At 27.0% G+C, this 11,447-nt stretch overlaps 1 protein-coding gene across 1 annotated transcript; it reads left to right on the top strand.

Moving 5' to 3' along the window:
* Positions 1–1,886: 1,886 nt before the first annotated feature.
* On the top strand, positions 1,887–10,046 carry LOC147808309 (WD repeat-containing protein 7-like). Its single transcript, XM_087166981.1, has 6 exons — positions 1,887–1,917; positions 1,960–2,030; positions 3,878–4,029; positions 6,201–6,346; positions 8,429–8,521; positions 9,897–10,046. Exons 1-4 carry the CDS (start codon positions 1,887–1,889, stop codon positions 6,280–6,282), a joined length of 336 nt encoding a protein of 111 aa, XP_087023107.1. The 3' UTR covers positions 6,283–6,346; positions 8,429–8,521; positions 9,897–10,046.
* Positions 10,047–11,447: the final 1,401 nt, after the last annotated feature.

The raw sequence follows: 11,447 nt of genomic DNA, 5'->3' as shown, positions 1-11,447 counted from the left end.
TATTGTGGACCATTGTTTTAGGTACATTTAGTTTCCAGTTGTTATTTCTATAAATAGTTTTAAATTGCTAGCGGTTAATAATATGCATTTTTTTCCGACACAGACTGGGCCTTTTGCATCCAAAAGGGTTAAGAAAAATCAATTTCTACACATGTCATATAATTACATATACTACTGTAAAAATTTATATATATCTTGTTAAAATTATTATATTTTGCTCCCGTAAAAATATCCTAAGTGTTTTATTATGGTCATTCATTGTATCGCATAGGAAACAAAATATGATATATTGTTAGTACCATACTAAAAATACGAACCTGTTTATTGCCAAAGTTCATGGTTTTGGCGTGATGCCGAGGAAGGTTAAAGATTCTTATTGTAACTTTGAAATATATATTTTTTTGCTCATTCATTGTACAATTGCAAATATTTTTCAAAATATCTTGATATTTTTTAATCAAACATGCTTTAAATTGAATTTTTTAGAATTTTTGTTTCGACATTATGAGCTATATCTGAATTTTAATTACAAAGATTATTAGAATTTATTTATCTTCAACTCATGTTTTTAAATTTTAATTCAAGGATGGAAAAAAAATTATTTATAATTCCATACATTTGATATTGTAATATATATTTATACATTTTACTTAATTTAATATCTCTATTCTGACTATTTAGAGAGATGTCTTTATGGGATGTAACTGGTGGTGGTTGTCTTGAGAGTTGCAGTATATCCACACAGCCATTCATGTATGACTTTTTATTATTTTGAAATTTTTCTCATATTTTAAAATGTATTTTTAGTAAGATATTGTTTTCAAATCATGTCTGATATTAAATAAGACTGAAAGGTTGGGAAACTCTTCATTGGGAGTATAAGCTAATTTTAAAGGAATTTTTGCTTGTGGGTCTATTTAAATTTGATGAATCCACAATATCTAAGTATTATGCTATTATTAATAGTTTAGTTATTTCTTTCTGGTAATCTATTGCTTACTGTCTGATATACATATAGTAAAACGCATTAGCTTTCCATTTAAATTGTTGGCATCAGTTAGGAAAATTAATATGGATCTGATGTTAGGGATAAAGAATGTTTCTAAACTATCTTCTCTCCCCCCCCCCCCACTGAACAAATTTATGTGGAATTGGAGTTTTGCTCTACTAGGAAAGGTTAACCCCTTCTCTGTCGGCATCTCATGCGTTCAGCGTTTCTGTGCCCGTATGGTCGGTGTTGCATGCCTTGCGACAAAGAGAAATCATATAATTGAATTCTTTGTTACTTATACACCTCTTTAAATTTTGTGATTATTTTTGTATTTCCGAATATTGCTAAGAAGTGGTGTCCCACTATGCATGAATGCCACTTTCCCCAGAATTTTCTAACTTTAACTAGTGGGAAATTTAACTAATTTTTTAAATAAATGAGATAACATTTAATATAGATCTGCAGTCAATAAAATACATTTTTTTTTGTGTTAAAAAACGGCTATAATACAAGTGAACTTCAAGTTTAATAAGGTTGCAATATTTGATTAAGATTACTGCATATGATTTAAGCATTCATAAAAAGGCGGCTAAAGTGGTTGACGATAAAAAACATTAGGTGCAGATGGGCAACAAATCAGTCATTTTTATAAAAATTAATTTTATTCAAACTGATTTTAAAGTCCTTTATTATACTATGTTAACTAATTATAATTTTTGTGTTTCAGTCTTATCATGTGTCTAAATCGAATGATGTGCGGCTGTTTTGCAATGGTTATAATGCAGAGATTCTTGTAATGGATATTCTCATGTTAGATATTCTATTCACTTTATCCTCACGTGTTAACCCTGATTGGATGTGTGCAATACGCGTCCTGTGAAAAGTCATGGTAAATATGCCACTTGAACTTAACAGAGAAGATAAAAGCTTAATTGTTGTCCAGTTTTAATTTCTTTTCCTTTTTCTAGAAGACATCGTTGTTGGTTTGTCTGCTTCAGATTATATCAAAGTATGGACAATTACTGGAAATGAAGCTAAAGTAATTATATCTTTTTTTTTTCATAAATAAAATAGTTCTCTGCGGCTAATTTGTGTGGGTATTTTCTGATTTTAATTGTTTTGTTAAATAATCTTGCATAGTTTGTCAAATATGTTGAAGTATAGAAAAAAAAATGCAAAATGCTGGATGCATTAAAAAAGTACTCAAATACTTTTTGTTAGCATGCTGAATTGTAAAGCTTTTATTGGAAGTTGTGAAACTTTTTTAGCATTATAAATATATCTCTATCCAAGGAAGTCTTTTAAATTTTTCTATTGCTTTGCAAGGACTATTTTCAAATATCATTTTTAAAATATGTTAATTTTCACTTCAAGACATCCGACTGGGTTTGATACTTTTTTTTGAAATAGTATTAATTAAAATTTTATTTTTATAAACAAGGGTCCTGAAGTTTTAAGTTTAAATAAAACTTTAAAAGTTCATAAAATATTTTTTCAAAATAATTTTCAAATTTAAGTTTAAAAACTACAAATTTTTCATGTCAGGCAAACAGCTCTAAAGCAAATTGCAGTGCATAAATATCAAAATTAATTTCTTTTTTTAATCAATAATATTGTTACTCATGTTTTGACTTAAAATTTTTAAAAAATTTCAACTATACAATGAAATGGAACTAAATATATTGTTTAATATTGACTTTCAATAGAAAAGTTCTAAACATTTTTACTTTAAAAATTGATAAAAATAGTAAATTCTCACTTAGACCTAGCTTTTAGTTCAAAAGTGGTTTAAGTGTGAGAAAACAACATGATGAGACTGAAATTCAGACAAAGTTAGAATTCTAGCATAAAGAATAGTATATCATTCTGGATTTTCTTCATATGCAGACCAAGAAGAAATATAACATTTGCTTGCCCAATTTTTCGAGTATTTATTATTATTTTTTTTTGTAATTATATTAACCATACTAGAGTAAGCATACTAGTTTACTAAGTAGTTTACTAAAGTAGAGCTAAATTGTAAATTGTAATTTATGCCCTTATTGATTTAAAATTGACTTTTGTTGTTGCCTGGTATTTCTTTTTCTTTACAACTTATATAATAATATAAATAAATGTCTTATTAGAAATATAAATAAATATTAATATTTTGTTATATGTTTAATTTGTAGACTTTTATTACTTAAAGCACTTGTAGTTACTCTAAAAAAATAATTGGAATGAGAAAAATTAAATTTCATGGTTTATTGAACTTAAATTTAGGTAATTATTATTTCATGTAGAAGTCTAAATTTTAAATCAATTAAATAACTTTGAGTAAACAGCATTGTTGAAACATAGTACAATAATATTATAATGTTGTTCATGATTAATTTGCACCTTTGATCAATCTCTTATTGAAAATTGGGGTTGGACTTACAATTGTGACTTACCTTAACTGGCTTGTTGTCAACTATAGATTTTTTGCTGTTATTAATAGATTAGTTGGAGTACATCAAATATAAATTAGATGAACGTATAAAAATATTTAATTTATTTTCTATTTTATTTAATTTATATCTTATTTAATTTATATTTTGTTTAATTTATATTGGGAACTTTATAATGCTACTTATATTTTGTTAATAGCTACTTATATTTTTATTCACCTTTTAGGGCGAGGTTAGCAATAATTTTTTTAACTTATTAATTTTATGTTTAATTTTAATACACAAACAATACTAAATATATCCAAGTTATAAGGATGAGGTATTATTCGAAATTTAAGAATTATACTAATTAATAATTTGAAGTGCTTTAATTTATTTTGCAATTTATATGAAATATTGTTTGAATTTTTGTCTTAATTTAAGTGTTTTTTTTAAAAAACATATTCCATTTTAATAGAATGAACCTGTTTATGAAGATGAGTCAAAACCAATTCGATGCCTGAATGCCCTGAAATTGACCTGTTGTGCTTTTAATCAAAGGACACTTCTTATTGAGAATAGTAAAGTGCGGCGAGCTCACTTCTTATTGCTTGTACCAAATATTGGCAGGTAAATATAACTATAATCAGCTCTGTTGTGTTGTTTCTAATGCCACTTGCTAATCCAGCAAGCCTGCTTGGTTGAACCAAGCATATTTAGGGCATATTGTGCATTACTTGTTTTTCAGCTGAGCTATCTGTGGCCAAAAATACGACATCAGTCACTCACACGTCACAACCCAATTATAAATAATCAGCTCTAACACATATGTTATTAATTTAAAATTTGTTCATACCTTAAATAATAATTTATTTTGTTGTTGAATGCCATAAAATATTTGCTTCCAGTTCATCAATGTATGTAAAAGAGATGAAGTGAAATTCAAAAGCAATTTGTCAAATGTTTTGCCATAATGAGAAAAATAATATATGCATACATTACATGTATACATTATATGTATATATATGCGAATAATGAAATAGTGTAATATGCAAAGTCTTTAAATGGTTCTAATAAGATCAGGATACAAAGGTTATCTGGAAATCAAGTCACCCACAGCACATTAAAAGAGACAAATTTTATTACCTGAAAAGATATATTGCAAAATATATACCAATATTTCAGTTACTTCTCAACTTAAATATCACTAGAATTGTAACATTTAATAGGAATGGTAGGTAACTTTTTGTAGTCCAGTATGATCGAAGTGTGCTAGCTGGAAATGGAGTCAGCGCATGACAGATTTTTTCTGGAATTCATTATATGTGAGTGAGTGATTTCATAGAGCTAGAGCAGGACAATACCTGCAGTAAGCATACCATGCTTCTGATTCTGATAATTAGTATAACGTAAAAAAAAGTATTATATTATTTCAGTTAAAAATTAAAATATTATTAAAATTATCATTTGCACTCATGGGAAATGTTAAAAGTGTGCTATTCTCTAATAGCCTTCCTTCAGTATTTGCTTACATATTTTGCCATTATGCATTTCTTAGATGGAAAGAAAATTCTGTGTTTGTTTGCAGCACTTTTAGTTGTGTAATCTGTGGGCTTTTCAGTATTCAAAATATCTTTAATGTTGATTTTGATGGACTAAACATTTGACTGTTAGACCATGATTATTGTAAATTTCAAAACGTAGCAAATGTACAGCTCTTTTTATCACTTTTGGCTTACTAATTTTACTAATTATGAAGGTATTGTGAGTAAACTAGGGTAATCACAATATCAACAGTAATTCTCAAAATTGGCATGAGTTGATAGTCTATTAGACAAATGTTTAGTTATATAAGGTTAAGTAAACTTTTCAAGGGTATTATTCGATCAACTTGAAATAAATGATTAATGTAAAGAAAATAAACCCTTTCAGAAACAGGAAATATTCGTACTGTTCCTATAGACATGATGTGTCAAATTTTCTATGTGTTGAGCAAAATGGAAATTCAAATGTCATTGTAAAATTTTTTAAAAGGTGCATAAATTCTAATTATTTGGATGGACGTAGCAGATGAAGTAGAATCCATCACTGAGGGAGATCCGTATAATGATACTGTTAACATTACTGAATCCGACTCGTGATGTTCTGAAATATTTAAATTTGTAGCTTTATGATATGTTTTAAGAATTTTCATTGTGTTAAATATTTTGAAATATTTTTTATTAAAATAATCTTTCTTATTCTTAATTTTTTCTGAACGTAATTTAAAGTATTGTTTCTAGTAAAACCTTTATATTTTAAGAAAATACGATGAAAAAAAATACAAAACTCATTTATTATAACATATTAATAGTTTTTGAAAGGGTTGAATTGATACAGAGTTATTCATATCCATCTCATTGTTTATAATGATGCATCACTATTTCACGATCAACAAATGTCCAACTTTATCACTGGTGTATTAGTCAAATCCTAGATTTTTGTAAACTTTTTGGGTTTAAATAGCCTGCTTATACACTAGGATATACAGTATTGTTATAATTTTTTATATGCCTTGAGAAATTTACTCTCTGGATGACTATCATACATTTAGGTAGTATTTATTTAAACATTATGTTAGAGAGCAATCATCAGATTTGTTTCTTTTCTATTGATGTAATTATTACATATGTCAATTATATTTTTGGCTGTAAATAATTAATGGCAATACATTTTTATAAAATGTAATAGTTATTTATTGCCAAATGTTTTTGTTGTGTAGATTTAAAATATTAAATCACAAATAATATTTGTTTTCCAAGGTTTATGATGCTGGGGATTTTTCGCTGTTGTGCTCTGCAGATAATCCTCGAGATGAACGTTGGATGGGTGGTGATTTCTTAGCTACTGACAGAGTTTTAATTTTTAGTGATAGTGGAAAAGGATATATGTATAGATTACCTTCCAAGTAAATCATTTCATATATTTTTATTAATTTGCTTTTTGCTTGTTTTATTGTTCTAAACAATATTTATTTATTAGCATGCTGCGAGGAAAGAGTATTAGTGTATTTTTGGTCTCAATTTAAATTTCTCAATTTCGTTCTGCTGAATTTTTTAGTTTCATTAGATAAGTATTTAAAGTAGATGTTTTTCTTATTGTGAGTGTTTGTTCTTTTATATACTCTTCTATCATAACATATAAAATTGTAAAGAAATCGACCATCAGACATGGCTCAAATTTGGTTTGGTTTTTTTTTCATTTAAAGTCAAATTAAGCTTAACTTTCACAGTTAACTTTCACATTTTAATTTCTACATTCTTGTTTCAGAACTATAAAAGTTTTTTTTAAAGATTTATCAAATTTAAAATACTGAGTAGTAATTACATATTAGTAAGGATGCTATATTTCAGGTTTTTTCAGTAAAATATGCTGAAAAATGTAAAATTTTTAAAACAGGGTTTTAAGTGATGAATCATAATAAAAAAAGTGCAGTTAACAAATGTTTGTATCTTCTCAATAAGTTATACTATCGCACAATTACTTTTATGTAACTTTGGTAAAAGGTAAAATTTCTATAGGTGTAATCATTGTACACATAATAATTACTTGTATCAATAAATATTTGATATTTTTTATACAATTTACTTTAACCTATCAAAAGAAAATAATATAATATAATAGGAAAAGGTTTATAATTTTTGAACCTCCATAATTCATTGCACAACAAAAGTGAATACCTAATCCTTTAAATATAAATATGCTTTTAATACTGATAAATAATGTTTTTGCATAATAATAAATAATACAATATTAAAAAATAATAATTTTTTTAAAAAAATACTAAATTTGTTTAAAAATCAACCTTTTATTTCAATTTTTAAAAAAATTGTTTTTAAATATAAATATATCAGTTTAAATTGAAAATACAAAATAACTGAAAAATGTATTAACAGTTTTGAAGGGCATAACATCAGTTTCAGTTACTGACAATAGTGATGTATCACCAATATGCTAAAAGAATTGAACATGAATGAAATAACAGTATTCTTGAATAGTACTATAGATAAATAAACCTGTTTATGACTAACCAAGCAGTTAGTCCCTAATAACTCAACCTGTATGGCAAGGTCCAACTTCAGTTACTTACTATTGAGTGAGAGGACCAATTGAACTTGATTACTGATTAATCTTCCTTTGTTTAATGTTTAAATCGAGGAGTCGAACAATATTAAAAAAACATTATACGTTTAAATTAAAAACAAATATTCTCTAGTAGATTTAGTTATCAATATGTTATTAGTTCTATGTTTATTTTACCTTTTAAATATTGTTCAGATAAAATTGTGACATAATTTGAGTAAAAGGGTTTTGGACAGTTTAAGACAGTTTTGTACAAAAGGGTTTTGGACAGAACAGTTTAAACGGTGTATTAATCCATTCTGTCCTAAACCTTTTTAACCCTGATTATTATGCAATTACAGTATACGTTCGGTAACTCAAACTTCGATATCCCAAAACCTTGTTTTGTCAAAAATAATATTCCCCTTGGCGTTACGTATCCATCTAATGTTAATTTGAGTTTCTATGTCGAAGAGTTTCATCTCAAACCTTTGTTATATCGAATAATTATCGAAATAGAAAATGAACTATTTCGTAAAATCATCCAATTATCTTACCTTCCTGTTTTTGTTTTATTATTTAAAGTCCTATCAGCATTCAAAAATACCTAAGTACAGGTAAAGATAACATCTATGGAGATCTCACTGCTTTTCATGAACATGACAAATTAGTACTTTATGGTAGGTTTCTATTGCTGCAATTAATATTTTATTTGTGGTTGCAGGTTTGATATAAGTTAAATCTTCTAAATTTATTATGTTAACCATGTATGAAAAAGTTTACGAAAAATTTAAGTATTTTGTTGCTTTTTTTTAGTTTTTCATTTTAAGAAATAAAAATTCTTATTCATTTATGTTTCAGGCACAATGCATCAAATGTTGTATCATAATGTAATGACTATATGGTTACTTTTTATTTTTCAATATAGTAATGGCAATTCAAGAGGTTGAAATGACTTCAGAGGATGCAGATTAGAAAGAAAAGGCTCCCAAAGTTGATCTCGAAACTTTATCACTGGCTGGTAAAATCATTTTTTTTTCTTTAGTTTTTTTTTAAACTGTTAATTTTAATATATCAATTTGAAAACACTACAAGTAGTTTATTGTCAAATATTTAAAAACTTATGACCGTTTGTCTATGTGTAACAATGTTTTTTTGTATTTCTGTTTGCATAATTTCATTATTACTGATAGTGTTTTGTCTCTAACATAACAATTTTATGAGTTTTTTTTTTAAATTTTTTTATTAACTTCTGAGTAGGTATGAGTTTAAACAGACAATTTTTAATATTAGGCAGGAGTTATTTAATTTCTAAGTGCATAATTGCCAACTCTTCTGGATTTACCAGTAGTCTGCTGAATTTTGATAGTTTGCCCTCTTCTAACGGTATAGTAAATATTCTCCTGGTTACTGGTATATTTTAGAAAATTCTCTAAAATTGAGTAAGTTTTCTAAAAAAATACTCATGAAATAGAATTTTTACACAATTTTAAAGTTTGCTTAAATATTTAAGCAAGTATTACTGAACATAATGAAGTAAGACTCATTTGCAGCTTTTTTTTTTACTCATCTTTTTATTTTTTTTTTCATTTTAAAATTTGCTATAACTTTTTATTCTAAAAAATCTAAAGTATCAATAAGGAATTACTTGTCTATCATATATACTGCTGTTGTCATATGCCAATTTCCAATACTGACAAGCCAATTTTAAGGCGAAAGGTACACGCGTCTTGTTTTCCAGTTGCGCATCTGTGGCCAAGAATTCGACTTCTGCCATGCAGATGTGCCATAACCCGTTTTGTAGGGAGGACACATTCATACACCATTCATCCTCAGGTTGTAATTTTGACCTAAACCAGAGCCTGTCACCCTTTCATACAGGGGGGTGAGTTAATGGAGTTGAACTCTTGACCTTTAGGACATGGGCCCAAAGCCCTTCCAACCAGGCTATCACGACCTTATTTATACTATATGGTGATGCCATTATAGGCCTTATAATTGAACCACTTATTTAATGCCATTATAGGCCTTATAATTGAACCACTTATTTAAATTTTAACACATTTTTATCAAAAATGGTTATAAATATTTTATTTTCCTTACAATCAATGTAGGGTTAATCGTCAGGCTAACCGTGAGAGGTTCTCGTGGTCCTCTTTTCCATGTAGCACAAATACGGGTTGATTCCACTAGAAATTAGATTATTATTAAAAGCATCTTTAGGGAATAAATGCCTCTGCTCATTTTTTCACTTAGATTGAAACTGGCAATGACAGATTTCTGGTTGTATCTGTATTGTGCTTGTTTTGCTAGAAAGTTTTAAAAATTCTTTATTTCCATCTTTAAGTGCTAAAAAAAAGTATATAGGGTTTTAAAACTCGTTTTATCTACTTTAGGCCATCTGCAATGGTGTGATTGAAGCTACCATAAATCATGCCCAAGGCTACATGCAATCTAAACAAACTGTGGATGCTTACAGTACTGGTGAACCTTAATCTGCCTTTCATAAAAGGATAAGTTTCTGCCTGGATATTTGCAATAAATCTGTCAAGGTATTTTTATTTTATTTATGATTCTTATTCCTTTAATTGTTTTTTTTTCTATAATAAAATGATGCTGTATCAATGTATATAACTCTACTGTAAACAATAACAATTGTAAAAATTTTTGTAATTTTTATTCCTTTGTTTTTTCTATAATAAAATGAAGCTGGGAAAATGTAAACAATTCTACTTGAATCCATTGTGGTAGTGCTCAGGTGTAAGAGACATGTTTAGTTTTATAATACTGTGGAGTCTTTGAAACAAAATCTCTTAGTTCCAGCTGAAAAAATTGTTATTTAGAAAATTTGCTTCATTTAGTATCCTCCTTTTGCAGTTATTAAAGAAAGTTCTTAGTCCGTGCAACAAGTTCAAACATCTATAATTATGACTTTGAATAAAAGTTAATATGTATTATAAGTGTATTTAAATCATTTATATTCTTGCTTAAACAAAATGCTCCAAAGTGAAGACACTTCCACAATTTAGAATAATGCTTTGAAATTTCTGATATTTTACAATGTTAAATTTTCTCATCTTAAAAGTGAACTAAAAATAGTCGTTATCTTTGAGTTGGAAACCTCTTTTAATTGATTTGAATTAATGCATCATTTTAGTCCAATGTGATTTTTGTATCTCTTTGTTTCAAAATCACTTTCTTAGCTGTTATCACTTTAAAATCTCTTCATCTGTAAGACAATTAGTTATAAATGCTTATTCACCTGCTTCCAAAATGTCAAAGACTTACATCATCTAACATTCTTTCTTTCCTTTCTGATGTTCCAACTTTCAATTGTAACTATATCCAAAAATCAAAGATTCGATTAAAAGAGCAGAAAATTTTAGCATTAAATATTCACAAACTGAAAGTCGTATATTGCTTTACATTTAATAAACTAGTCCAAATCATTAATTACTATTATTTTTTCAATAGATTCTTAGCAAGATAAGTTCACTTAGTTTTGAATTAACAAATACTTAATCTCAAAGTAGGCCAACTGGAAGAGCAGTTATTTTTAAATTAAAGAAAAATTTTAAGAAAACATCTAAAAAAAAACTTTTCTTATTAATTTATTATTTTTTTTACTTTAAAGCTTGACATCGACGTATAGGCCTCCCAATATATGCATTCAATATGAATAAAAAATATAACTTTTTAAATAAATTACATTGATTAGTGTTTAAATGACTGCTATGTTCAATTATATAAGTACATTGAATCATAATAAATAAGTAAATAGAATAATTTTTTTAAATTTCTCAATCAGATCTAATTGCTTATTTCTGTTCTATTAAATACTTTTTGTTTGAATTTACCAGGAAGTAGGTTTAGCTCTGGAGTTTTATTTTGGCACAAATATCAGAACTTACAATCAATCCGAAATCAAAAATAAAAATACGCTTAAC

This window comes from Parasteatoda tepidariorum, chromosome 6 (genome assembly GCF_982258835.1).
Source record: "Parasteatoda tepidariorum strain Cologne lab strain chromosome 6, Ptep-v5.0, whole genome shotgun sequence".
NCBI classification, from domain to species: Eukaryota; Metazoa; Arthropoda; class Arachnida; order Araneae; family Theridiidae; genus Parasteatoda; species Parasteatoda tepidariorum.
This window is presented reverse-complemented; position numbering and strand designations above follow the sequence as displayed.